This window comes from Vespa velutina, chromosome 18 (genome assembly GCF_912470025.1).
Source record: "Vespa velutina chromosome 18, iVesVel2.1, whole genome shotgun sequence".
NCBI classification, from domain to species: domain Eukaryota; kingdom Metazoa; phylum Arthropoda; class Insecta; order Hymenoptera; family Vespidae; genus Vespa; species Vespa velutina.
The window spans coordinates 417,066-444,686 of NC_062205.1; the positions used below are offsets into that span (position 1 = coordinate 417,066).

The 27,621-nt window shown below is 27.6% G+C and overlaps 5 protein-coding genes across 13 annotated transcripts; 3 read left to right on the plus strand and 2 right to left on the minus strand.

The window, feature by feature from the left end:
* Window positions 1-769: 769 nt before the first annotated feature.
* On the minus strand, window positions 770-3,633 carry LOC124955530 (septin-2). The gene is made up of 8 exons (XM_047510106.1): window positions 3,056-3,633; window positions 2,691-2,808; window positions 2,253-2,589; window positions 1,976-2,087; window positions 1,719-1,911; window positions 1,507-1,634; window positions 1,200-1,373; window positions 770-1,117 (listed from the first exon to the last, which is right to left on the minus strand). The coding sequence occupies exons 1-8, from the start codon at window positions 3,083-3,085 to the stop codon at window positions 944-946; spliced, it is 1,266 nt and encodes a 421-aa protein (XP_047366062.1). The 5' UTR covers window positions 3,086-3,633; the 3' UTR covers window positions 770-943.
* On the plus strand, window positions 3,471-10,864 carry LOC124955528 (RNA-binding protein 26). Of its 3 annotated transcripts, none has more exons than XM_047510099.1 (11): window positions 3,471-3,726; window positions 3,801-3,968; window positions 4,764-4,882; window positions 4,978-5,275; window positions 6,288-6,452; window positions 6,599-6,960; window positions 7,517-7,765; window positions 8,083-8,583; window positions 8,798-9,582; window positions 9,722-9,976; window positions 10,074-10,864. In XM_047510099.1, the coding sequence occupies exons 2-11, from the start codon at window positions 3,910-3,912 to the stop codon at window positions 10,152-10,154; spliced, it is 2,874 nt and encodes a 957-aa protein (XP_047366055.1). In that variant the 5' UTR covers window positions 3,471-3,726; window positions 3,801-3,909; the 3' UTR covers window positions 10,155-10,864. The 3 variants fall into 3 exon arrangements, with proteins under 3 accessions (XP_047366055.1, XP_047366054.1, XP_047366056.1); XM_047510098.1 differs by having other exon boundaries at window positions 3,478-3,726; window positions 8,071-8,583; XM_047510100.1 differs by lacking the exon at window positions 3,471-3,726 and having other exon boundaries at window positions 3,885-3,990; window positions 8,071-8,583.
* A 141-nt stretch (window positions 10,865-11,005) lies between these two features.
* LOC124955529 lies at window positions 11,006-18,067 on the plus strand. Of its 4 annotated transcripts, XM_047510101.1 has the most exons (12): window positions 11,006-11,478; window positions 11,564-11,695; window positions 12,010-12,154; window positions 12,625-12,747; window positions 12,867-13,066; window positions 13,310-13,519; window positions 14,706-14,877; window positions 14,949-15,015; window positions 15,091-15,250; window positions 15,407-15,544; window positions 15,658-15,771; window positions 15,886-18,067. In XM_047510101.1, exons 2-12 carry the CDS (start codon window positions 11,622-11,624, stop codon window positions 16,103-16,105), a joined length of 1,623 nt encoding a protein of 540 aa, XP_047366057.1. In that variant the 5' UTR covers window positions 11,006-11,478; window positions 11,564-11,621; the 3' UTR covers window positions 16,106-18,067. The 4 variants fall into 4 exon arrangements, with proteins under 4 accessions (XP_047366057.1, XP_047366060.1, XP_047366059.1 ...); XM_047510105.1 differs by lacking the exon at window positions 11,006-11,478 and having other exon boundaries at window positions 11,490-11,716; XM_047510104.1 differs by lacking the exons at window positions 11,006-11,478; window positions 13,310-13,519 and having other exon boundaries at window positions 11,485-11,695.
* Window positions 17,975-20,108, minus strand: LOC124955531 (multifunctional methyltransferase subunit TRM112-like protein). Its single transcript, XM_047510107.1, has 3 exons — window positions 19,399-20,108; window positions 19,140-19,241; window positions 17,975-19,059 (listed from the first exon to the last, which is right to left on the minus strand). The coding sequence occupies exons 1-3, from the start codon at window positions 19,474-19,476 to the stop codon at window positions 18,865-18,867; spliced, it is 375 nt and encodes a 124-aa protein (XP_047366063.1). The 5' UTR covers window positions 19,477-20,108; the 3' UTR covers window positions 17,975-18,864.
* Window positions 19,848-27,433, plus strand: LOC124955526 (ER degradation-enhancing alpha-mannosidase-like protein 3). 4 transcript variants are annotated; one of them, XM_047510085.1, is made up of 18 exons: window positions 19,848-20,453; window positions 20,552-20,720; window positions 20,782-20,827; window positions 20,902-21,002; window positions 21,133-21,172; window positions 21,249-21,361; window positions 21,448-21,601; window positions 21,695-21,823; window positions 21,896-22,067; window positions 22,139-22,296; window positions 22,356-22,460; window positions 22,565-22,909; window positions 22,999-23,160; window positions 23,228-23,326; window positions 23,392-23,709; window positions 23,790-24,003; window positions 24,084-24,196; window positions 24,618-27,433. In XM_047510085.1, the coding sequence occupies exons 2-18, from the start codon at window positions 20,599-20,601 to the stop codon at window positions 26,304-26,306; spliced, it is 4,080 nt and encodes a 1,359-aa protein (XP_047366041.1). In that variant the 5' UTR covers window positions 19,848-20,453; window positions 20,552-20,598; the 3' UTR covers window positions 26,307-27,433. The 4 variants fall into 4 exon arrangements, with proteins under 4 accessions (XP_047366041.1, XP_047366042.1, XP_047366043.1 ...); XM_047510086.1 differs by having other exon boundaries at window positions 19,848-20,448; XM_047510087.1 differs by having other exon boundaries at window positions 19,848-20,444.
* Window positions 27,434-27,621: the final 188 nt, after the last annotated feature.

The following is a 27,621-nucleotide window of genomic DNA, read 5'->3' on the forward strand; positions in this document are numbered from 1 at the left end:
TCAATTTTATTCGTACTAAGTTTAAAAAAATGTGTAGTTCATATATAGATTATAAATTTTAAAGTAAATTATAAAGCATTAATTTTTTTATATAATATATATATATAATCTTTTAATATATATAACAGTTAAATCATATAAAATATGTACTACACAAATCGATCGTACTCATCTGACAAACTTGACCATATCAAACCCACCATACTATTCATATCCTAACCAACCCCCACACTTTTCATTATTTTTGACATCGTTTAGTCATAAACTAAATATAAGCAACGATGTAGAAATAAAGTATTATATAGTAATACAAAAATTGTGTATCAAGATGGCGGAAGTATGCCATAACAATTTTGTTTTGCTTAGGTTACTTATTTACTTTTTTTTACTTTTAAGCTTATACATACATTTTTCATTTAGATAATTATCTATTAGACAATTAAGAGAGACTATTTAAAAATGAAGATAAACTATTCTAAGGTATTATACAAAATATATTTACAAAATAAAGATATTCAGAACTTAACCTAAGATAAAGAAATTAGAAACTTCTGCATATCAATAATTTTTTAAATAAATTTGTTTAAAATACTTTTTTAAAAAATATTTAAAAAAAAAGTTAATTTAAAAATATTTCATTGCAGTAAAGTATAAATTAAAAGTAAAATCGCTAAAATAATTACAACTGTTATAAAGAGTTTATTTTAAATCAATTTTGATGCATTATATGTAATTATTTATCAGTAGTAATAACATAATACAATTTAAATTGTGTTGTGCAATGGTTGTTTTTCTATTTTATTTTTTTTACAAAGATTGTATATCTTTTACACTTTGGATAAATATTGCATCTAAATTATAAATTAATACTATTATCCTGATTATAGTTCTATTTTTGTTAATATCTCCTTATAAAAGAATTATATTTTTGCATTTAGATATATTACTTTTTCTTACTTTTCCCTAATGTAAGTGTATGATGTTGTGGTTGTTGAGCAAACTGCGTTTTGCGTCTATTAAACTCTAAGATATCATCTTCAAGTTTTTTTCGATTTTCTTCCAATTTCTTTTTTTCTTCCGTATGATCTTTTTTTAATTTATCAAATTTATTGTGGAGCTGCCATGTTTTACATGAAAATAAAAATTGCACAAATAATAAAAAACAATACAGTATAATGAAAGTTCTTAATAAAGTTTACCTCCTTTTCAGCTTCTTTAAGTTCAGCTTCTTTTTCTTTTACTCTTGCAACAAACATCTGTCTCATTTCATCTTCTTTTTGTTGTAATTCTTGTAAATGAATAGATCTTTTTGCTTCACAAGTTTGTTGAAAACTTACAGGTTTGTTGTCACTATCAACATCACTAAATCCCATCTATAAATAGGAAATCCCATATAAAATCCCATATACAAATCATTTCATTATCTCACATTTCAATGTTATGCATTTGAGACCTGAAAATATTATTTATTGATAGAAGTATATAAAAAATTATATAAAAATTCACCTGCTCTAATCTTCTCTTACGGTACAATTCATAATGACGACAATGGGTTTTTTCACGCATATCTTCCATATTCGTTCTAATGAGCATCTCACGTAACTTTACAAAGTCACAATGAGATTCATTCTCCACTGTTATATATGTAAATTTTTATTATTATTTATTTATATAATACCAAGCATCAATGATATATTTTATTGCATTAGTTTCTTTACCTTGAACTGTACCCCAAGGATATTGACGTGAACGCATCATCTTGTTTCCAACTCGTACAAAATCAGTACTACCAACTACTGCAAAAGGTACATGTGCATTCATACTAGAATTTACATCAGCTACACTTTCATCATCTGTTGGAAATTGATATATATGAACTCCATTATTTTGCAATTCTGAGATTATTTTACTCTGTAAGAAAATTACATAAAATGAAATTACTAATTATTTTATATTAATCTTATAAATTATTTACCTTGAACTTTTGCAGTTCAGTCTTTGATATTGTATCAGCTTTAGCAATAATTGGAATAATGTTAACTTTTGTATCCAATTTTTTCATACATACAAGATCAATTGATTTAAGCCTAAAAACATATTGGTAGTTATAATTGATAATAGTTATATTGATATAAATCAGTAAATTTGCAAGTATAATATAAATAAAATGGAGTAATATTGATAAAACAAAAAACTCCTCTTATTGGAGATAAGAACTTCAAAACTTATATTGTTTTCTTGAAAATATTTACCCATGACCTGTTGGACAAATGAAATAGAGACAAACATGGATACGACTATCATGATAAGTTGACAGAGAGCGTTTGATTTTCAATTCTTCTTGTAAATATGCTTCAAATTGTGCATCTATATAATCAACAACTGTTTTAAAGCTATCTTCCTTATTAATTTGATCCCCATATCCGACTGTATCAACAATGGTAAGTTTAAGTTTAACATTACTTTCTTGTAATTCATAGGTATGTGCTTTCAACTTTACAGATGCTAGATTATGTGGACTTGGAGTAGATTCAAAGCTTGTATTGAATAATGAATCCATAAGAGTCGATTTACCTAAACCAGTTTCACCTGTAGAAATTTATTAATTTTATAATTTATTATATAATCGAATAGTATCAAATCACAAAAGTACATTTCTGTTTCCTTCTAAATATAAAAATATATCATACCAATACAAAGGATATTAAATACAAATCCATTTTGAACTGATTTATTTACTAATTGATCTGGAAGACTATCAAAACCTACATGACCCGAGAGCTTTAAATTGCGTATAGAAGAGTCCAACTGAAAAAACCAATACATTATTAAGACAAAAAAGTAAATAAAACTATACCTTCAAATAAATTGAAGCTATGATAGTATATTATTCTGACAATTAGAACTGAGATTATATGAAGTTGATAAAAGGTAAATACAATTATTAAAATTATTATCATATTTTTTGGAATAACAAAAAGCTTTTTAAAGATAACATTATTTCTTTGATTGAGAGAAAAAATACATTAAATTAACATTGTTATAATTTTAATACCTTCCCTCGTTCAATCTCTAAACTCGCCATTTTTACGCAGGATGGATCTAAAACAGTGCGATATGTTTCAAACTAGATTTGACGGATTGACGCCACGTGCTACTATTAGCAGCCTTTCTAAAAAAGTATCTTTAAATCCGCGTGTAATCATATATATTCAATAAGATAATAATTTCTAATGACCGAATATCGAAACACTATTACAAAAGGATCATAAAAGGAGTTATTGACAACAAGAAATGTTTTATATTTGGAATAACTTTTCTTCCTTCCGTCACTTGACTAGATATATCCTGTTGCAGACAATATAGGGTTTTCGTCTTTTATTGCACCGACTTGTTGGTCCGTACTTAAGAAGCGACGTGATTACAAAGCGTGAATATTTCACTGAATACAGTTCTAATTCGTTTTTATACTTTTATTTAACAAGATAATAACAACGGTATAACGAAAATGTAAAGAATGAATAACGATAATGGAACATTGTACACGACTACTGAAAAAACGACGAAAATTCGGAAAAGGATAATGAAAATCTGTTGTCTTCTTGAAGCATTGGCTAGAGATGATGGCGTTACTGTTGTGTTGCTCGCTCTGAGAACTTTCTAGTAATGTAGTTTCAGTTGTTCCCAGAAAAGATCAAACGTATGCGCATACGCAAAATTTGATCGGTGCGTCTCTAGTGATGTTTACCGGAACAAGGTTGTCTATCTACATGAAAATTATATTGGGTGTAAAATTTCAGAATGGCGACTGTCTTTACATAGAAGAGTGCTTATTCCCGCCCAGAAAGCGTTTAACTAACGAGTGCGTTTGAAGACTTTTATGCATTTTTCATTGCGATTTTACTAAAAATGATAATAGAGAATCCAGATCAATTCAAAGCGTGGCTTACTGCCGTTTTGGAGCCGCTGTAAGTAGGCCAGCTTGTCCAAGTACGTTTTGTGTGCTGCGTATATGTGTATGCGTACATCTATGCATGTATGTATGTATGCGCGCGCGGATGAGTATATCTATACGATGCATAAATGGCCGTACATGTGCCGTTTTTTACTTCGCAAAAAAAATATTATTTAAATTAATTTTATCATAATTTTTGAGTCGTCGACATATGTCCTTCTATATTTAATCAAATAATTATATTATTCTTGTTGCAATGAAAAATTTTCATTAAAGGGTTATTGAGACTTTTAACTCCCATAGAAAGTAAACTATTTTATTTTTTTTTCTTTATCATTACTTTTATAAATATTATAATATTACAAGATGCATATGTGTATTTATAAATTAGTTTCAATCATATAATAATACTAATAACGCTTTAGAGATACTTCATATATGTGCCTTTATGTGTGTCTCTATGCCGCGCGCGCATACACATGCGCGCGCGTGCGTACGTATGGATATATCTTTACATTTTATATATATATATATATATATATATATATATATATATAGTATTTAGCAATGTATTATATTTTATATTTTTATAATATTAAAAAATAATTTAATAACAAAGTAATTCCAGTATATTACTGCTCTACAGGAAGTAAAATAAAATTTTACAAAGTATACGTATGTTATAAATATGAATGTGTATATTGTAATAAAATCATTTTTAAACTTATTTTTACATTTTGCATTATATTGTATATGCATATATACACATAAAATTTAATATATAGTAATATTTATATATTGTTTACAGCTGTGATGCAGATCCTGCTGCATTAGCTAAATATGTATATGCCTTGGTTAAGAAAGATAAAACCTTAGAGGAGTTAAGAGGTTGTATGGTAGAACAGCTTGATGTATTTTTGCAACAAGGTATCTTTTTTATTTTTATAATTTACAAACCTTAGTAAATTTATGTTTATAAATATGGATAGTTAATTATTTATATATCTTATGTATGATGATAGAAACTAAAAATTTTGTGGAGCTATTATTTAAAACTTTGGAGACTCAAGAATATATACTTCCACCCACTAAGGGAGATCCAGATGGTGGTAGAACTCCACCAGGTGTAAATCCACCACCTCCAGTGATAACATCAGAAAAAACTGCAGATACAACAATTTCTTTAGCTCCTGTAATTACTAATCCTGTTGCACCGCTTCAAGTAAATGGCTCGACGCCTACAGCTATTTGCAAACGTGAAACAAGAAAATCTGATTCTGATAAGGGTGATAAGGAGAAAGAAAAACGTTCTCGAAGTCGGTAAGTGTTTTCTTTAAATATTATTTGTTTTTAATTTTGAAACATAATATAATTATCAATTTATAGCATATTTCAATGCATAATGTGACTTCTCTTATTAGTAGTGTAACTCTAATTCAGATAGTTATTTATCTTATCTTCATAGAATTAATAAATATGATTTTATGTACATGAAAAAAGGTTCTGCATTTTTATTAACATTATATTAATATACAGCATACATTTGTAAGTAACTAAATGTAATTAATGATATTATCATAGTATAATATAATGGTTCATAGTATATGGTATGAATATTTAAAAACAATAACAAAATTGCAATTCTACTAGTCTATTCTACTATATTTTTTTGTATCTAATTAAATTTATTGTAATAGACTTGAAGATTTAATATATGAATATTAATCTTTGCAAACTCTTTATTTGATTTAACTTGATTTTAACAACATCTATTGTTAAGTAATTTTTGTAATCATGTTTAAAAATTAATGATTATTAATTTAATATCATTACTGCGAGTATTTGTGAATTTCATCTTTGATATTGTTGCTTCCTAATTATAGAGTTTATCTTCAATAAGTATCTTTCTTATAGGGAGTGCTCAGGAAGTTGATCTAAGCAGAAAGATTCGGTGGACATAAATTTAGGAACATTTTTCTTTCTTACAACTTCTGCCTGATCCAATTTGTTTTATTTGATGAAGTTTATAAGATAGAAAAAGATTATCTCCACAGCAAGCGGTGTGTACTAGAGGTTATAGCTGTATTATATGTATACTAGATAAAAAAATAAGCTTGGATTCAAGAACATTTAGGAGCAGCCACTATGGAGATAATTTCTTTTTATTGTACAAGTCTCATATAAAATATAGTAGAACAAGGATAGATATTAAAAAGGAAGGTGTTTCTTAATGTATATCCATATAATTATTTTTTGCTTTTTGGAAAAATTTAATATATTACTTTTAAAAATATTTTAAATGTTACTTTTTTTTCTGCAAATGTGTTTATAGGAGTGGTCGTATGAGATCAAGGACAAGATCTCGATCGCGTTCTTGGGAAAGAGATAGACGCAGATCAAGAAGCAGAGAACACATTCGTCGCGACAGAGAACGTGATAGGAGTCGTCCATGGCGGAATGAATCTCCACCTATCACAGCTAGACGACACGACAGAAGGTTGCACGAACGATTCTTGTTAAAATGGTTTATTCTTATATGCATTCTATCAAATTGCTGTAATGTATTTCTATATAAAGATAATCTTAAGAATATTTTTGACGAGGGTAGAATAATAAGGATCTCTTTTCATTTTGTTTATATAGACGCACTAGAAGTCGTAGTACATCTCCAATACGACCAAGGTTACGAGATGGTCCCGATAGTCGCGATCATAGAGCACGTTTCAGAAATAGATCTCCAACCCCGTTGAGATCCAGATCACGATCAAGATCCTTAGATCGTAAAAAAATAGAACGTTCAGAGAGGTTGGATGTAGATAGATCAGAACGAGTAGAAGGAAGTCCGGGTGGTGGTACTCCAACACAAGATAGTAATCACGGAGACGTAGACATGAGGTTATCTACTACAAGTCAATCGATCCAAAGTGTTGTTGCTGTTGCATCTAATATGCCAAGCAATCAAATTGGTCCTTTTCAAGCAAAGAGAAGATGTAGAGATTTTGATGGTACGTAATTCTTGATTATGATTGTTATCAAATTGAATTTTTCAAAGAATACATATTGTGTTATTTAAACATTTTTATTAAAATACATGAATAACGATAAAATATTTAAAAGTATCGTTAATGATATATTTTAAGTAATTTTATCATTGATAATTGAAACAATACTAGAACGATAAACACTTCCCAAATGTTATGAACTTTAACCCTTTCGATATAACAGCGTCGTTCGCAAGTACACAGTCAGAACGCAAGTGTGGAGTTCAGTTCAGTGCGGATCAGCCGTGTTTTTTACTACTGATTGAAGATATACTTTAACGCTGACAAAGCGTAACATTTGATACTTTGTCGCGTCATGTAAATTATTGATTTTTAATTCAAATTGTATTGATCTAATATAATCAAAGTTGTGAATTAATGTGAAATTTCAACAAATGGATAAAGTCACTAGCAAATATGTGATGATGAATGATTTTATTTATTGTTTCGTAACGAAAGGGTTAATGATCATAAAATATATGAAGTATATAATACCTGAAAAATAAATATATTTTTATAGAGAAAGGATATTGTATGAGAGGAGATCTTTGTCCTTATGATCATGGTACTGATCCTGTTGTATTGGAGGATGTTGCTCTAAGTCGTGTTCTGACTTTTGGACCACATAGTCATCAAGCTCCAGGTACAGTACCAGTAACAGCAGTACCTGATCCACCTCCAGGTCCAAATGGCAATGCACCGCCACCACACCTTCCACTTGCAAGTCTGCCACCACCGCACTTACGAAATCAACATCATTCTAATATGGGTAGGAAGTATATCTATATAATATTTTTTTTTACAATAGTTAAAGTTTCAATATTCTATCGAAATGATTATATTAAAACAATATATTAATTCTTAAATAAGAGATCAATTATCTTGAAATATTATCAAAGATCAATATTATTTCATATAATTTAGTAATGATTTAGATGGCAAAATCGTTTAAAAAATATCTACTAACTTAGTATTAGTTAGGCGAGCATTAAAGTAGAAAGATACTATTGTTATTGAAACATTTGAACTATCAATATTTGATGAGATATAATGACAATAACAAGAATATGTTAGATGCATTTGCAGAATACAATCCAGATGCTCCTAGTATGGAACCAAGAATGCCATGGGGTAGACACCCACAGACTGGATCTGGACTCTATGGAAGAGGTCAAAGGGAATTGATTAGTGTACCAGTAATTCCTCACACAAATTCGACAGAAATAACACATAGTCAAGCAAATCCATTGAAACGGAAACAAGCATTTGATTTTAATCGTCTTGGACCAAAACAAAGAGCAGTGCACAATCCAGCTAACTGTTCTTTAGAATTGAAGAAAGTTCCCCGAAGTTTAAACAATATAACACAATTGAATAATCACTTTTCCAAATTTGGAAAAATTGTAAATATTCAAGTTAATTTTGGAGGTGATCCAGAAGCAGCTTTAGTTACTTTCCAGTTACCTACAGAAGCTAAGGCTGCATACAGAAGCACTGAAGCTGTATTGAATAATAGATTCATAAAAGTGTTTTGGCATAACATAAATAATAATTCAGTTAGTGGAGCTATAGAAAATGTACCACCAGGTAAATTGAATATTATATTTTTGTATGTTTTATGAAATTCATATTTAAAAAAATAGTTAATTTTTGTATATAACAATTTACAACTTAATAATAGCAATAATAATAATAATAATAATAATAATAATAATAATAATAATAATAATAATAATAATAAATCTAATCTAATATATTGTTACCATAAAATTCTTATTAACATATGACTATGTTTATCAAGGTTGCCGTCCTTCCGTAAAAGAAAGATTAGGTGCTGCTTTAAATTTGCCAGCAAAATCGGAGGAAAATGAGTATGTGCCCACACGTCGTTCGTCGGATGAACAAAATACACAGAATGTGATTCCAACATCACCAAAAGCGGCAGCAGTTCCTACACGAGAAGAAAAAGTTTTAGCAATAAAAAAAACGCAGGAGATACTAGCGGCTAAAGAAACATTAAAGAAAAAGCAAGAAGAAAAACGTAAAGAAGCTATAAAATTAACTGCTGATTTAAGGAAAAGAAAACAAGAACTTCTAGACAAACATCTTGTAGAAATTAGAGTTTTAATAGATAAAGCGGAGAAAAATCCAGAGCAGAAGGATGCAATTATGGCAACAATTAAAACTATGCAACAATCCATTGATAATTTACGTAAAGATTTAGCTGCAAATGGACAAATTTGTGGAAATAAATCGCAGATCAAGTCCAAAGAACAAACTCAAAAGGAGATTTTAGATGCTGAGCTGGATTTAATGACTGCTCAGCAGGAGGGTCAAGATGCAGGAGAATTGCAAAAGAGATTAAATGAATTACGAGCTCAAGCTGCTGCATTAGGTTTACATGCGAGTCCAGGTGTAGGTAGAGGTGCGAGGTCTAGTAGAATTATACGTGGAACTCATGCAGTTTCATATAGGGGTCGTGGAAGAGGAAGTTATGCTCACGTTTCAGTAGATCATAGACCAACGAGTCTTCTAGTCTCAGGTTACGAAACGGAGGAAAAATCAGATGTTCTAGCACATTTTCAAGTAAGTTGATTAATATAGTTATTAGTAAAGTAAATGTTTACTCGTGATAGAATTTACTATTTGAGATTCAATATATTAAATAAGAAAAGAAAATTTTTTTTACTTATGAGATATTAAGGATTATTACTTTGTTCTTTAGCAATTTGGAGAAATAGTGAACCAAATTATAGATGATACAACACCATCTATTGTAATCAATTATAAATCCAGAAAAGAAGCCGAAGTTGCAATGTTAAAAGGCCGTACCTTTCAAGATAGATTATTATCTATAACCTGGGTATCCGGGCATCACTTACATCGCGGTGGAAGTGGAAATAATCTGAATTCATCCGTACAACTTTCTGTACATTCTGAACAAGCACCACCTACAGCTGAAGAAGAAATCGATTTAGAAGTATGTTCAGTTTTTTTCTTTTTTCTTTTTTTTTTTTTTTTTAACCAATATTGTAAATTGCAATGATAGATGCTAATGTAAATGTTCGTATTTACAGGGAACAGCAGAAGCATTACTTCTTGAAGAAAATGAAGAGGAAGAGGAGGAAGATGGGGAACCACGCAGTTGGCGACGATAGCAGCATCAGCGTTATTTATGACAAAAGTGCGTTATTGGCTACAGTGGTAGTAGCATTTTTTGGGCATATCGATGTTTGCTCAGTTCTTTCATGACTGCTACATCGCTGCTTAATGTTTCAAATACAATGATTTTGTCAAAAAAGTCACGTTATGGGCTCATTGGCGTTATAATGAGCATTACAATACTTGTTAATACTATTAAATATGCGTGTGCATTATAACGGTATATCTATACTGTGTCCAATAATGCGCATCACGAAAATAGGCCAGTATACAAGTTTCCACAACACGACTAACCAAATTTATCTCATTATTTCTAGAATAAAATCGCTATGTTTTGTATGGGAAACTCTTATTCTAACTTTAAGTCCTCATCTTTCATCTGTAGAATTGCGATTATTTCTCGTTATGATATTATAAGGTTTTATGATGTAGTACATAAATCTAGAGTAAATAGGCATATGTAGTTCTAAACATTTTTCTGTCGAAAGCGAGAAAACTATATTTATAATTTGTATAATATACATAGCTTATTCTAGATCTTCTTCATAAGAGATAGCGTATAACGCTTAAAGTAGTGTAAATGATTTTTTACTTTCACTTAAATGTACTATTTAAAAATTGTTCCTGTAATCATGTACAGTATCATGTATAATTTTCATTGTTTTGTTTTACCTAATGTCAGTGAATTAAGTTGGTAACGCCAAAAGATATTTAGTGCATAATTTACATAGATTGTTTCAATATATATTGCAAAAATAATATATCATTGTTACACATAAACCATTCAGTTTTATAAGAAGGTAAGTATTTTATTTATAAATATACCATTTGAACATGCACATGCACTAAAAATTTATGATGAAATCAAAATGTGTTCTGATACTAGTAGAGTCAGAAATAAATTATTTGATACATTTTAAAACTAATCTTGCGTGCGTTTTTTCCCATTCGATAGAAGTAGTAGTAAAATACGTTGCATGTTCATTGTCACAATAAATAATCATAAAAAGATTTAATATTAGTAATCATCTTTTGAGAAGAGAAGAGAAGATTACTTGTTGATTAAAAAATGTTAAAGATTTAATTTAATTTAATGTATCTATATATGTATAAATATTTCTTTCTACTTTAGTTATCTTAATTCCTCCAGTATTCTATCTTGTAAAAAAGCTAAGATTGCGTATATTTTTGTATATGAAAGTGTTACGTACTTGCAAAAATTATATACATATGTCATACGGCGATTAAATGACCGATAAACAAACATTGGCTAATATTTGCTTTATGCTGCGCAATGGGTATGTGCGCATACACTACGAAGTACATATACTCTATATACAAATTCTACGTCCTACGTTTATATTCGATTTCTACTAACTTAGAATTCTTCCCTTTATACGAATAGGTAAAGAAAAGCGCGACGCAGCACAAATTACGTTTAAATTATCAAAATACGTTTAAAAATGACGGAACAAAGTGATAGAAGTCAATTGCCACCTGGTTGGGAGTGTAGATACGATTCTCGTAGCGGACGTCCGTATGTAAATTATAATTAGAAGTAATATAACGTAATTTTATGAACATTTGTATCTGTAAAAATTTTATTTGTACGGTACAAATAATTCCTCTTACTTCTTTTATTCTTTCGTTTATTCATGTTCTATTCAACTTTAATTGTGTTGTTGGTTATAAATTTTTGTTGAATAATATTTAAAAAATTTATTTTATTAAAAATAATTATTATAATAGATAATATACATATATTATATATAGATAATATATGTATATTATCTATTTATAAATTTACCAAAGTACATAGATTATTAGATATCAATGAATACATTCTTTCAGATATTTTATAGACCATTTTAACCGAACAACAACATGGGAAGATCCAAGGATACGATATTGGCAATACTCTCAGTATGTACAGACACAAAATTCCATAGCATTGAGCTCTGCCACAACCATTACTTCTCAAGATATACCTATGCAGGTCAGATAAAATATTTTATTACATTTTCAATTCAAATCTAAAGATCAATAATTGGCTTAAACTAACTAATCCATTGCAGTTTGCTAATTATAAAAGTTTTTATTTATCTGTGAATTAATTAGAGTAAAAATCCAAATATATCAAATATTTCTCTAAGTTATTTGAAGTTAAAATGTAGAATAGATAATTGTATTTTAAAAAGTATTTTATACTTTTTAAAAAAATAGCAGTTCAAAATTTTATAAAAATTTCTTTTTATCATCCACATATACTATTTATATTCTTTTTTATTTTTATATAAAATTTATGAAGTTATTTAAAAAAACCTATTTACCTTATATAAAATTAATATAATCTAATGAAATAATATAAGAGTTTCTTATGCATCATATAAAGTACGTATATTTTTATATGTATATTTTAATATGCTGCATTTGGATTAAATATAAAATGTATTGTACATATTCAAGACTGGAGGAATTGGTGGTGGTGGGCATTTAGTTTATACAGGAGCTCATAAAGCTCCTCAAATTTATCCAACACCATCGCCTTTTCATAATCCTCAACTTGCATTTTTGCCACCCAGTTTACAGGTAGGTAATGCTAATTAAATCAATGCAGATGTATTTATTTAAAATTAAACTAAATTATATCTTAGAATATTTAATTTTGATAATTTTATAATTGATTGATATGTATGTATTTTATATAGGATTTAAAAACTCCAATGTCTATGAAATCAATGAGTGCCATGACAAATCGATTTGGTGAAATTACTTTGGGATCACCAACACCAGTGAGAAATATGGAAACTACTTTAACACAAGATTCTGATTCTGAATTGCAAGTTGCAAAAATCAATGCAATGTTTCCTACAGTCTCTGATACTCACATACGACTGCTGTTAAAAAAGTAAGTATTTTATGAATTTGAAAAGCTAATTCTCATTAACAATATTTAATTCTTTTGTGTATCATTTAAACTAACAAATATTTACTATTTTATTACATTTATATTTATTTTTCTCATCACACTTATATTTATTTTTATGATGCTATAATTAATTATCATTTTGTACATGTTTTCTCTTTCTTCACTTTTTTTCACATAGCATTGTATTAAATTTAGCGCTAAGTTCCTAGCCGATGCTTTCAGATACCATAACAGAGCAGCTTTGGTTGTAAGCGCTCTCCAAGTGGAAAAGAATCCTCTTTGCGCTCCAGGACCGTGTACACCTATGGGAGTACACTCAAAATATGCAATACCAAGATGGAGACTACCAGCTCATGCTATACATGCAGCTTTAACATTGAGTCCACCTCGTGGGGTTCGGCCAGCCCCTAACTCCCCAAAAATGAAACTTAGGTTTATCCCATACTTATAGTTTCAATCTCACCTACTCTGGATGCTAGATGTTGATATCGTATCTTGTTATGATTAATAAGAAGTATACCAGATCTGGAACAAAGTAATACTCTTTTTTTGCTTCTTTGTAAATTTCTGGTATATTTCATTTGTGTACACAATTTGATCATTGCGATGTAGCAATAGCATGTACCAATTATTTCCCTGCTACAAAATACTACTACGTTTCGAACTTCCGCAATTATCGAAAAATTGCATCTGTTGAATCTGGTAAATTTTTTAATTTATATAAATTTTACAAGTATTTTTTGTGTCACGCACGGTAGAAAAATTGTTATTTAGTAGCATTTAAAAGATAACGATATTTAAAGATAATTATGTCTCCCTTTGTATTTGTGGTCTTTATAGAATGACAATGTATCCTATCTGATTTACTTATTTTAGTTAAGATTTCATTATTTGGAATTTTTTTTACTTTTCAGTTTCTTCCTGGTTTACCATAGACGTTGGGTAGTATAAACATTACACAAATCATAGATAGGTTAGTTTCTGTTATCATCTATATACATTTTGTTTAACATTTAGTGGCACAAAGTAATGTTTAAAATGTTGTGTAAATGTCAGTTATGGTAAACATCTGTGTAAGAACAAATGATCCAGATTACATCAATAACTCTCAATTTAAGCCTATCAATAACTCAACTGTGTACGTAATTTAAAAAATTTCATTTGTTCTAATGCAGTGTAATTATATATGCATGTATATTATGCCTTAAAACCATCTCATAGCTTAAACAGCTTGAACTATTATTACTTAATAAAATAATTAGTTGATTACATTTGCAGATTTAAATATTTAAAAAAGAGATTTTTATTAAATATTACTGCTTGATGCAAAAATATGTAATCATTTATATTTGTCAACCAAATATGCATATTATATAACATATTTTTAATACACTTTATCTTTATTTTATTTTTGAAGATAGCACGTATAAGTTTTATATTTAAAAAGAGAGAAAAATCAATAATACCTTTTAGAGGTAGATTTTATCTATTTATGTATTGATATAATATGTTGAAGTATAAGTTGAACACATTTTTGTGTTTTAGATCATATCTATATACGAACTATTATCAACATTCGAAATTTCTCTTAATTTACATATTTAAAATTTGTGTATAGGTACCTGAAAAATGTATTTCCTAAAGTTGATGAAACAATGTTACTTGACATATTGGAACAAAGTGAAAATAATGTTCAAAAAGCTTCTGAAAAATTAATTGATCTAGGCTATGAGAAACGAAATCTTACTGCTCCTAATAAATCCTTAAATAAAAAGAAAGATAAAGATCAAGTAAGTAATCAGTTTTATTAGGTAATGAAATATTTAGTGTAAATCTCTAACACATTTCTTTTTAATCATAGAATCAGAATGAACGAATTGCTCCAACTCCACCTCCTCGTATGAAAAGTTTGGAGGAGAAAAACAAAAGTATATTATTAAAAAAAAATATATATATATATTCTTTTATTAACATATAATAAATAATCTATAAAATAATTTCAGTGAAAGGACGCTTGACGGAAAAATATAAATCTGTACCAGAAAGAGTAATAGTGCTTGCTATGGACAGCGTAGATTATGATGAAGAAAGAGCAATACACATATTAGATATTATGGTCGCAGAAGAAGCTACAAGGCCACTTTGTACTTCCAGTAGTCAAAGGTAAATCATACTCATCGTGCTCATTAATTCTTTCATTTTGGATAAAATTCTTTTATTATGGATAAAAGAATTAATGTGTATGAATAAATAAATAAATAAATAAATAAATATGTATATATATATATATATTTATTTATATTTTAATTGTCTTAACAGCAGTCGAAGTGATGAGCGAAAGGAAAGTCCACCTGTAACAGAAGCTATAAAACTAACAGCATCACCAATTAAAAAAGTAGTTAAGGAAATTGATTCTGAAAAATCCAAGAGATCTAAAAATAAAATAGAAATACCAAAGTATGATATTTCTATAACAATTAAATTAAAGATTTCCAAACATTGTTATTTATGTTACTAAATATCTTAAATTAAATAATTATACAATAACTTATAAAATATTGATATTTTAGAGTTTCCCGTGGAACTAGTACCACTGAAGACAATGAATATAAATCTCCATATTTGTTAAAACCCATTGGTCCAAATCCTGAATTGTCAAAAGGAGCCAATAACGATTTATTATTGTAAGTCGTAATAAAAATTAATGTTATAATATTAATGTTAATATAATATTAATAAATATATAATGTATATAATGTTATATTTTGTCAATTAAAAATTATGTTAAATCATTTTAGGCCAGATTATGCACCATGGTCAGGACCAGATCCCAATTTATTATCAAAAGAACAATTTCCAAAGTCAGCAGCAATGGGACATGATGCAGCATTAGTATCAGGAAGTTATCTTGCTAAAGGTCCTAATGCCGAGTTACGAAAAGGTCCGTTAAGAGGATTAGCAGAAGGTTCCATATATTCTCAGAGGAGTTTAGCCAATACAGAAAGTCGTGGTAAATGAAATATATGTGATTGTTTCTTTCTAAGTTTTTTTGCACTTGCAAATTAACTTGAAATAATTTATTTTCCAAAAATTACTATAAATAGTTTTCTTATGCTATTTTTTTCCAATTTATAATTAATCTGCAAATTTTAAACTTTCATATTTCTCTTTTTATCATCTTTTAACAAATAATTATACCTATATTTATTTCTCATCAAATATATACAGCTATCTCTCTCCATCTATTAAGATGATATCATATAGCATATTAATGTTCATTAAATTAATAACGATAAGCATACTTATAAAACTTCGAAAGTGTCCAATATAACTGATTGATTAATATTAGATATCTTCTCAAATATTTTTGTAAAGTGTAAATCTTTTTTTTCTTAGCTCATTTACTTCATATATTATTTTTTTATTATTTAAACTAAACATATGAAAATACATGTTTATTGATATAGGTAATATGTTTTATTGTTATTAATCATATATTTTTATTCTATTGGAAAAATATATTTTAGTATTGTTTCTGTTGTATAAAAAGTTAAAACATATTTGGTCTTTATATGACAAAAAGACAAATGACATTAACAATATTTCTATAACTAGATTACAGATATGCGAAAGTATAAAACAATGATAGTCATAATATCTGCTCACATTCATATTATGAATGTGGAGTAAAAAGATTTGAGAATATATTATCCTGATACACATTAGTGATTCGAGAATATCACATCACTTCTACATTAACATATCCTAACAAATCTAGTGATATAAAAATATATATATATATATAAATATATTCAGAAAATTTTGTTTTACGTTATATCTTTATTGTTAAACAATGATTTACAAAATTATTTATAGTATAATCACGAAATATTTATTTATAAATGTGAAATACCATAATTGTAATTATGTAAAGATAGTATTGTCTATCATTCTTGTTTCTTTAAATGTTTCTGATATACTATACTAAATGTATAAATGGTTCAAATTACGTAAAAACATAACTAACTTTGGATTCTTTTAAACTGATATCAATAAGTATAGAAACTAATTAGATTAAGATATTTAATAAATACAGAAAGCCAAAATATTCAGTATTAATTATTTAAATTAAATATAAAAGTACATTTAAATTGAATAGTTTAATGAATATTCATATGGATATTAATTTTTTATGATACAAACATTCCATGATATATAAAATAATTAATATAATTCCGCATATCTGCAGTATAAATTCCAATTTATTAATATATAATATAAATCATAATTGAGATATGATTTATAACAAGAAATTAAAAAAAAAGAAAAGAATGTGAAGTATAAAACTAATAAAACAAGTGCTGTAATTAAGTTAATAAACAGAGGTATTTTCATAGCTTCATTCAATAATCCTGCCTTTAAAAAGATCTAGTATGCGAGTTACTGATTATGAACAGATGGGCTGTGGTTGATACATCAGTTGAGAGCTATTTTTATAGCTTTTTAACTTTTGAAAAATTATGATGGATAAATAATATATTTTCATTATATTTTAAGTAATACTAAATGCAAAAATGAATGCAAATAGAACAAATGGGCTTTCCAGTTTTGCTAGAAAAAAATCATATATTTTAATGTTAAGCACATCTATACTTTTTGAGATATTATATTATACAAATAAGATATTGGTGAATGTATATCGATGTGTATCACAGATAGTAAATAACGTGAATATATACTATTATGATTAACAGAAAATATTCTGTTTGGTAGAAAGAAGTTCATTTGAATATTTGGAAAAGAATACTTTATTGCATGAATTTATTACCTGCTATAAAAGAGTTGTTTAGATTAGATTTTAGTAAATTTAGTATTGTAAACTAAGTCTCTCTCTCTCTCTCTCTCTCTCTCTCTCTCTCTCTCTCTCTCTCTCTCTCTCTCTCTCTCTCTCTCTCTCTCTCTCTCTCTCTCTCTCTCTCTCTCTCTCTCTCTTATAATCTTTACATTAGTTATTGAGAACATATTTTATGCATTTACAAGATAAATTTTAATCAATAATGATATTGTTTTCTTCAATAATTAGTATCTGAATAAGTAATTAAATTACTTATGTATTTTTCCGTTTATAAGTGTGGTATTTCTAACAGACTACAGATCTTATCAAATATTTGAAAGTAGTAAAATGAATTTATGTATTTTCATCAAAATCTCTAATTTGAATGTATTCTTTATAATTCATAAAGTTTAATATGATCTTACTTTTATAAAGAGAAAAAAATGAATGTGCCTATATCACATTCCTAGTAGATTATTCAAAGATTTAAATAATTAATATTTATAAATAAAAAATAGTAAACTTTTAACTAGCAATAATGGTATATGTATTAAATATTGCAAGTGACAACAAAATTGTATTTCGTGTATCTATACATATCTGTGCAATAAAACAATTGAATTTATTTATTATCTCTAATAAATTTAATAAAAACTGTAATAGTTCCAGATGTATATGTTCCATTAAAATGTATCTTCTTATATCATAATTTTAATACAATATAAAAAATATTACCTACATTTATAATTATAATTATAAAAAATAGAAAAAATTAAATCATAAAAATGTGAAACACAATGCTCTATATAGAACTCTTAATCATAACATTTGAATACATAAAGATTATACTCTATTTGCAAATATCAGTATTTATGATAATATACAAGAATTTTATACATGTCTTGATGTATGATTTTATGACTTATAAATTTTCTTATAAAATTTAAACTTCGTCTTCATTCAAAAGCATGTTTGGTATCCCATCATTAATGGGAAATTTTCTACCAGATTCTGGACATAATAAGTCTCCATTTATAACTTCTACTTCTAATAGCACATGGTGTACTTTTTTTAAGAAGTCTTCATTTTTCTCATAATCTTCTATTAAGTTTTGAGGAAGTTCACCAACATGTCCAATCTATAAAAAATCTTTTAACTAAAAATATGAACATTGTATATAAAAGTGCACATATCAAATTAAATATTTTTAAAACTTACACTCTCTGCAGCTTTCCACAAAGTTATCCAGTCTAATTTTGGTATGATCCTTGCTATAAATTCTGAGTTGAAGTCTACTTCTGATACCTTGATATCTTTTGCCTGTAAAATTATTAAGAATGTTTTATTATAATATTTCAAATAATCTTTAATAATAGACGAAAATTAATTTTTGGAGTAAGATTTATAAGTTCATGAAATGTTAACCTTATCTAAGATTGTCTTTAATCTTTTAAGTTTCTTTATGAAATAAACTTACGATGATCCCTAAAGGATAACCTACAGTAACACCTTTTAAGCATTTGGAAGTTAACATATTATGTGTTAACAGTTTCATTTTTCTTTTAAATTAAAAATCACTGTAGTTACAGTATACAAATATTCGTTCAGCATTAACAATACTATGCGCGCGCAAGAGTTCCGGCGCAGAATGTTGAAACGTAAGCATCGTATGTCATATATATGTTTTCATGTTTCTTTTAATTTACTCTCTGTACATTTTATATTTTATACATAATATTCTGAATAAGTAATCAGAAGTGCACTTCTTTATAAATTTTTATTTTAATTTGTATAGAAACGTATACGATAATAAATAAATATAAATAAAACAATCAATGAAAATTAAAAAAAGGTAACATTAAATCTTTATTAAGTGTGAAAATTCAAAAGAACATTAAAGACCGCCATGAATTTTTATCCGAATCACATGATCGCTTCTATTGTAGGAGTTAACTCTCGTTATGAGAGGTTAGTTCATCAAGAAAAACGTTGATTTTAATAAACATAATGCAAATAAAAGAAGATCGATGTGCGAAATATCTTGTTTTTTTATATTAAATAAGGTTGCTGTCGTAATGACAGAATAATAGACTATTTAATGAACCCTTCAAAACATAAATACATAACATGTCGAAACATATGTCGAACAGTGCTGCAAAGTGGAAGACTTTGAACAAACTAACGGAGGCCACATCATCTGGCCTTGATAAAAATGCGTGATCAGCTGTCATTAGCACTTTTTTATCTTTGCTATTATTCTGCTTGTAATATAGATTCCTTAATCAAATTTTGATGAATTTTTCCTAAATCAAATTTTTCGGAATATAACCAAAAAACGTTTATGATCTACGTGTGCAGAAATTGATCATCAGTGCTTCCTCTCCTTTTTCTTTACTTGTTTTATACATTGATAGAAATATGTTACACTATCTTCCATTAGTGACATCTTTAAATTTACCGAACAATGGATCGTGTGTATAAAAATTATACAACGAAGAAGTATTAAAAAAATCCTGAGCAAAGATTTGTATAGTAATATTTTATTGAAATTGTGTTAAATAATATTAAAATTTTGTTGGATGAAGTGGATCAATTAAAATATTTTTGAAAAATGTTATGCTTAACCATAGATATGACATCTTGACAAACAAAAAGGAACATATTTTTTTATGAAGAAATGGCTCGTGATTCTCTCTTATTTGGATTGCTGATGTTCGGATGTAGCATACGTGCATTAATGGCTACATCCGATGATGATCAACTGGATTATATGAGTAAAGAAGAACGTGAAGCATTAAAGTATGTATAATAAACCTTCAATTATTATTTATCATTTTTAATAACTTTATATTATTTTTAGGGACGAAGCAAGGGATATGTTTTATCATGCTTACAATGCTTATATGGTAAATGATACTATACTTAATTATAATCTTCTAACAATTGGATGGTACTGAATCATTTTTTGGAAAAATTATAGGAAAATGCCTATCCCGCAGATGAGTTAATGCCATTAAGCTGTAAGGGACGATATAGAGGATCAGAGCCAAATAGGGGTGATATTGATTCTACATTAGGAAAGTAAGAATATATTAAAATCTATTATATTTCATATTTTTTTAAAAGAATTATCTATAGTATAAAAAGTGACACAATATGATTTTATTGATAAATTTGTTTATTTATGAATTTCTTTTATATATGCTTGCAGTTTTTCTCTTACGTTAGTGGATACCTTAGATACACTTGTGGTAAGAGTATTATTAATATAAGGATAGTATAAAATTGATATTGAATGTGCTCACAGTTAAGGTACTAATGTTGTAGGTGTTAGGTGATTTGGAAGAATTTGAAAATGCAGTAAAGCTTGTTGCTAGAGATGTTAGCTTTGATACAGACGTAATAGTGTCTCTATTTGAGACTAACATCAGAATGCTTGGGTAATTAAACTGAATCAGGTTTATTTTATCTATCCGCATATAGTTAATATTATTTTAATAACAATGTTTTAATGTATACTTAACAGAGGTCTTTTAAGTGGTCACATATTAGCTGAATATTTGCAACAAAGAGCTGACATAATGCCATGGTATAGAGGCCAATTATTAGATCTAGCCAAAGATTTAGGATACAGATTTTTACCTGCATTCAATACATCTACTGGAATACCTTATGGCAGAGTAATGTATCTTTTTACTTAATTACTTAATATTGCTTTATAAAAGTTATTTCTATACGTGAGTGTATAATAATATATAATCTTGTTTATTTAGATTAATCTAAAATATGGCATGAAAGGAGTTCCCACAGAAGTATCAAGAGAGACATGTACTGCTTGTGCAGGTAGCATGATATTAGAAATGGCTGCCTTGTCAAGATTAACCGGAGAATCAATTTTTGAGGTATAGTTTCTCTGACATTATCAAAATATTAAAAACTCAAGATAATTAATTCCTTACATATATTTTATATAGGAAAAAGCACAAAAAGCAATGGATGTATTATGGAGAATGCGTCATAGAGGAACTGATTTAATGGGTTCGGTATTGAATGTAAATTCGGGTGACTGGGTACGTAGAGATTCTGGTGTAGGAGCAGGTATAGACTCCTACTATGAGTACTGCCTAAAGGCTTATATTTTATTAGGTATAAATTTTATATTCTTTTGCCAATATTTTTATTGATATCAGCCATAGTAAGAATTTACTATTATATAGGAGATGAAAAATACTTGGGACGTTTTAATAAACACTATCAAGCTATCATGAAATATGTGAGTCAAGGTCCAATGTTGTTAGATGTACATATGCATAGACCAAATACGAATTCAAAAAATTTCATGGATGCTTTACTAGCTTTTTGGCCTGGTTTACAAGTATGTATAAAATCTTTATCAATTTTATATCACAATCTATTTCACATTTCTTTTTGCAGGTATTAAAAGGAGACATTAAGCCTGCAGTAGAAACACACGAGATGCTTTATCAAGTCATGCAAAGACATAATTTTATACCAGAAGCTTTTACTACTGATTTTCAGGTACATAATATGAAAATAAATATATTTGTTCTATGACATATGTTTGTATAATTATTATATTTATAACATTGTAATGGGATTTATTTTCCACCAAATTTAATTAGGTACATTGGGGACATCATCCATTGAGACCAGAATTTTTAGAATCAACATATTTCCTATACCGTGCAACAGGCGATCATTACTATTTAGGAGTTGGGCGTAAAGTACTCAAGAGTCTTCAGACATACGCTAGAGTATCGTGTGGTTATGCTGCTGTATCGGATGTTAGGACTAATAAGCATGCCGATACTATGGACAGTTTCGTGTTATCAGAGACGCTTAAATACCTATATCTGTTATTTGTGGAACCAGCTGATTTAGTCTTAGATTTGGATGAATTTATTTTTACAACTGAAGGTCATTTACTACCACTGACGTTAGCTTCAATAAGAACAAACGTTTCTTCCGTAAGTCTTCAACGAAGGTCATAAATGTGATCAGTAAATATTTTCCATTAATTCAATATAGACTGCTTACATTTTTAAAATATCTTTAGGAATTTGAAAGAGATTCTGTTCAAGTAGATGAATTTGATCGAACATGTCCCAACAGTTTACATTTATTCCCAGCATCAGTTAGACAACCATTAAGAAATATGGTGGAAGATGTTTGTCCAAGACGTCCTATAAAAAGAAGATTAAGTGCATCCCAATTTCAAGTAAATTTATCCAGTTTTTATATTGTATTATAATTTCAAAATAAATAAATATGGATTTTCATTTCAGGCTAATAATCTGGAACATTTGAAAATGTTGAGTGAAATGGGTATAACAACTTTAACATTAGCAGATGGAAGAGTGCAACTATTGCATACATTTTCTAATGTAATTTCTTTTTTATATAAGTTAAAATGATATTCATTTCATAATAAAAATATTACTTTTTCAAGGCAAAAACTCCACAAGATTCTGAAGAAGGATTATTATTTATGCAAGAAATGGTTGAACTTAGTATAACTCAGTCGCAACAAACAGAAACTAAGCCACAAGCAGTTACGTTTATAAAACCTAAAACGTATCCACCACAAAAAGTTACTCTTTTAGCTGGACCAGCACATTTTGGTCCTGAATTACATAGTTTTAATAAAGTTACTGGGAAAGTTGTGTTCACATATCCTCTTGCAGCTTGTACAGATCTTCTTAATACAGACAAATTGATAAATAAAATAGTGATCATGAATCGTGGCGATTGCATGTTCATGGAAAAGGTAAGATTTCTATAACTACGTGAGTAATAAAATAAGATCTATATATATTGTTATATCTATTGTTAAATAAATTAATACAGGCTCGAAGAATTCAAAAAGCCGGTGCTATAGCAGGAATAGTATTAGACAATGTAGCTGGTACTAGTGCAGCAACGTCTCCAATATTCGCTATGTCTGGTGATGAGAAAGAAATAGATGATGTGACAATACCTGTTGTGTTTCTCTTTAGTGTGGAAGCTGCTGAATTGATTAAAGCTATTAGTGCAGGTGGAGGTGAACTTACTATTACCATTGGTAAAAAAGTTTATTTAAAAAAATATAAATATTAAAAAATTTATATATATATAATAATAAATATTTATTCAAATCGATAGGAAACTTTTTTTCAAAGGATGAAGTTCAGCTAAAAGCACCTACTGACTTATCAATGTTTGAGCAATTGAAAGGTTCTTTAAAATCTCTATTCACTCAGCAAATAACATCACAGGTTTGTCTTAATATCTTACAATCATTGGCGGATTTAGCCTTCAAGGAACCCGAAGTGTTGCAAATTTTAGGAACCTGATTAGAATAAATCAATTATACAAAATATATATTTTTCCGGTTTAATTGTTAATATAAATGATGAAGTGAGAAATACATTATCCACACTCGATTATAGTAGCAAATATAGAAATAAAAATTATATACCGATCACCAGATATTAAATTAAATTTATTATATAATATAAATTTATTTATATGCTAGTGTAGGGACTTCTATCTTACAGAGTCACGTCTAACGGACGACTGTCTCCACTTCGCCTTTATGTGCATAAATCCGCCATTACATACAATGACTTCTCTGCATTATATTTATTTTATATTATGTAAATAAACTAAAAAGGAATTTCATTTTTATCTTAACAGAGTCTTGTAAACAATGATTTACAAGAAGATATAATTTCTAATACTGAGAATGAGCAACAGGACACTATTGAGTTTCGTCATTTATCTGCACAAATTATTAAAGATTCACTTGGAGGAGAGATAAGGGTTACAGCTAAATCAAATGTACCACTTATTCATATGACAAAAAATTCAGAAGCAACAACTTCGCTGGAGAAGCAATGGCAACAATTGAAAGAAGTATTTGTAAACCAAATGTACATTGGATCTGGCCAAAAAACTGGATTATATATTAGGACTTTCCTATTGACAAGTTATTACAACTGGATAATGACAGAGCAAGGTGTGGATACAAATATATTCAGTGCAGCAAGTTTGAAACAAAAAGTTTTATGGTTCTTAAAAGAATTAAGTGAAGTTGCACCAAATCCATCGAGTGCTTTATCCATTGGTCAACTTATGGATTCTAATAAACAAAAAATATTAAAACAACATTTACTTACAAAAATGGATCTTACTGTTTTATATTTGAAAGAGATTTCAACAAAACTCAAAGAAATAAGATCCACAATGCCAGGTTTAACGCCATTTATAAAGATTTCAAGATTTGATATACGACAAATTAATGAATACATTGTTTTACGACATTTATTACGAGAAATATTTGATGGAGATGATAAAATCATTAAACAACATTTAGATCTTCTAGATCATGTTGGTAAAATTGTGAAAAATATATACCAAGAAATATTAATGGATGATTGGCAAAAAAATTTAGAAAAATTTGGTGGTAATAAAGATCCTGAATTTTTAAAACTGCAACGTGCATATGTTGCATTAATACAAGAGGTAGATTTCACAAATGATAATAATGAAAGTAATCCTGAAATTAATACAAAAGATCTATTTAAATTGTTGGATGAAAATAAAGATTATGATAAAAAATATGAAAATTTTGAAAATTTTATATGGACAGAGATAGAGAAAGTTAACAAAAATACTGAACAAAACACTTTACAAAAGTATGAAGATGAATCTAATATTTCTAATTATATAGAGGTTAAAAATAATGAAAATAAAATTATTACTACTGAATCAGATAAATTGTCAATACAATCTGATATTTTAAAACAAAACAAAAATGAGAGTGTGAAAAATAAAATTGAAAATATAGAAGAAAAAGAATTAGTATCTTTAGACATAGCACAACCAAAAAATGTAGATGCTATAGATAAGACAATTAAAAATAAAGAAAGTTCGACAGAAACTTCATATAAGAAAACTTCATTTAATGATGGCAATCTTTTATTTCCTATTTCTAAGGGTACAATGAAATCTTATGTCACAGAATCTGTATCACAAGATGAAATTCAAAAAATATTACAAGAAATTCAAGAAGGAATTGATGATAAAATTAAAAATAATAATAAAAATAAATTAACTAACAAACAAAACACCAAAAAAAATAGTAATAATAATGTCATATCTACAGATCTATTAGAAGAATTTAAAAAACCAATATGGGCATCCAATGAAGAAAAATCGAAATTTTTTACAGAATTTCATCAAAAGGCAAGATTATCTAATACAAAATATAACCTAAAAGAAGAAAGTGATTTAAAATATAAGGAAGATTATACTATCAATTTTAAAAGTAGGAAAAATGATGACAAGAAATATAAAATAAAACATATCGATGATGAATTATAATAATGATTTTCCATATTTAGGCAATTATAATTATTGTAACAAAGAAAATCATCTTCTACTTACACAAAGCTTATTGATAATGCACCTAATATTTTTGCAAACAATTTAGGTGCAATGAGTTTCGAAGTTTTTATATTTACCAAATGTATTATATAATGATAAACTATAATTATATAATAAAAGAACTCAGTGAACAAATTACAATTCAGTGATATTCTGGATTTATAAAAACTCTCAAATTATAAAAAACTGGTGCTTAGAATGAATATGTAATGTATTGTGAAATGAGAGTATGGGGGAGGGAAAAGATATATTGTTAAGATGCATGTCTATACGCGTTTTATTAGAGAATATAGCGTATATACATAGGAAATTAGACTAATGTGATTTTGGAAAGGATATGAAGTAAAGGCTCTAACAGATGTACATTTTATATATTATATAATTAGAGTATAGTTTTCGTGCACTTTATAGTATATGAATATTGTATTTTCTATTACTCCAGAGAATATTAATGTTTGTTATTGCCCTAACATTAGTACTTTCTACTTTAAATAGGTGCCATGTTTTCCAATACTAATTACAATATGGAAATAAGAAAATATTTCATAAATTGACAATCTAATGAATATTATAACACATTTTTTTCCATTTATTATATTTTCGATAAATTGAAAAGTCTAATTGTTAAATATTATTATTTAATGTTAAAAACAAAGATTTGAGAATACTAATAGTATCTTTCATCTGTATATTACAGTATTTGTGTTATATCTTATCAAATTACATTTGAGAGCCAGAAACGATGATATTTGATGTTCAAACAAAACATGTGATCACAATGAATCTGCATAAATGCAATTAATTTTATAGGCATTAATGTTAAAAGTAAAAATATTACTTCCAAAGTATGTACTAAATTTTGAAATCATTTATCAAAATTATAAAAATTCAATTAATTATACAATATATGGCAATGTAAAAATTATGATTTAATTGTAATAATTATGTGTCTTAAATGTACATAAGTGTGTATAGTAAATTGTATGTAGTATATAATATAAAGAAGCATACCATCTCAAGGCTAATTAAAGAGTAGTTGATTATAAAAATATTCATAAAATGATAATATAGATTTGTTTTACTGCATTTATATGATTTCTTCATTTATAAAATTTATGCAAAGCACAATGCAGTATAAAAAATATAGCTATGAATTTTTAGCAGTTTTATTTTTATGTTTCATAAAAATGCACAAAATTTTTGCATTAATTTTCATTTCAGCTGTTATATAATTCATACGTGTATATGTGGA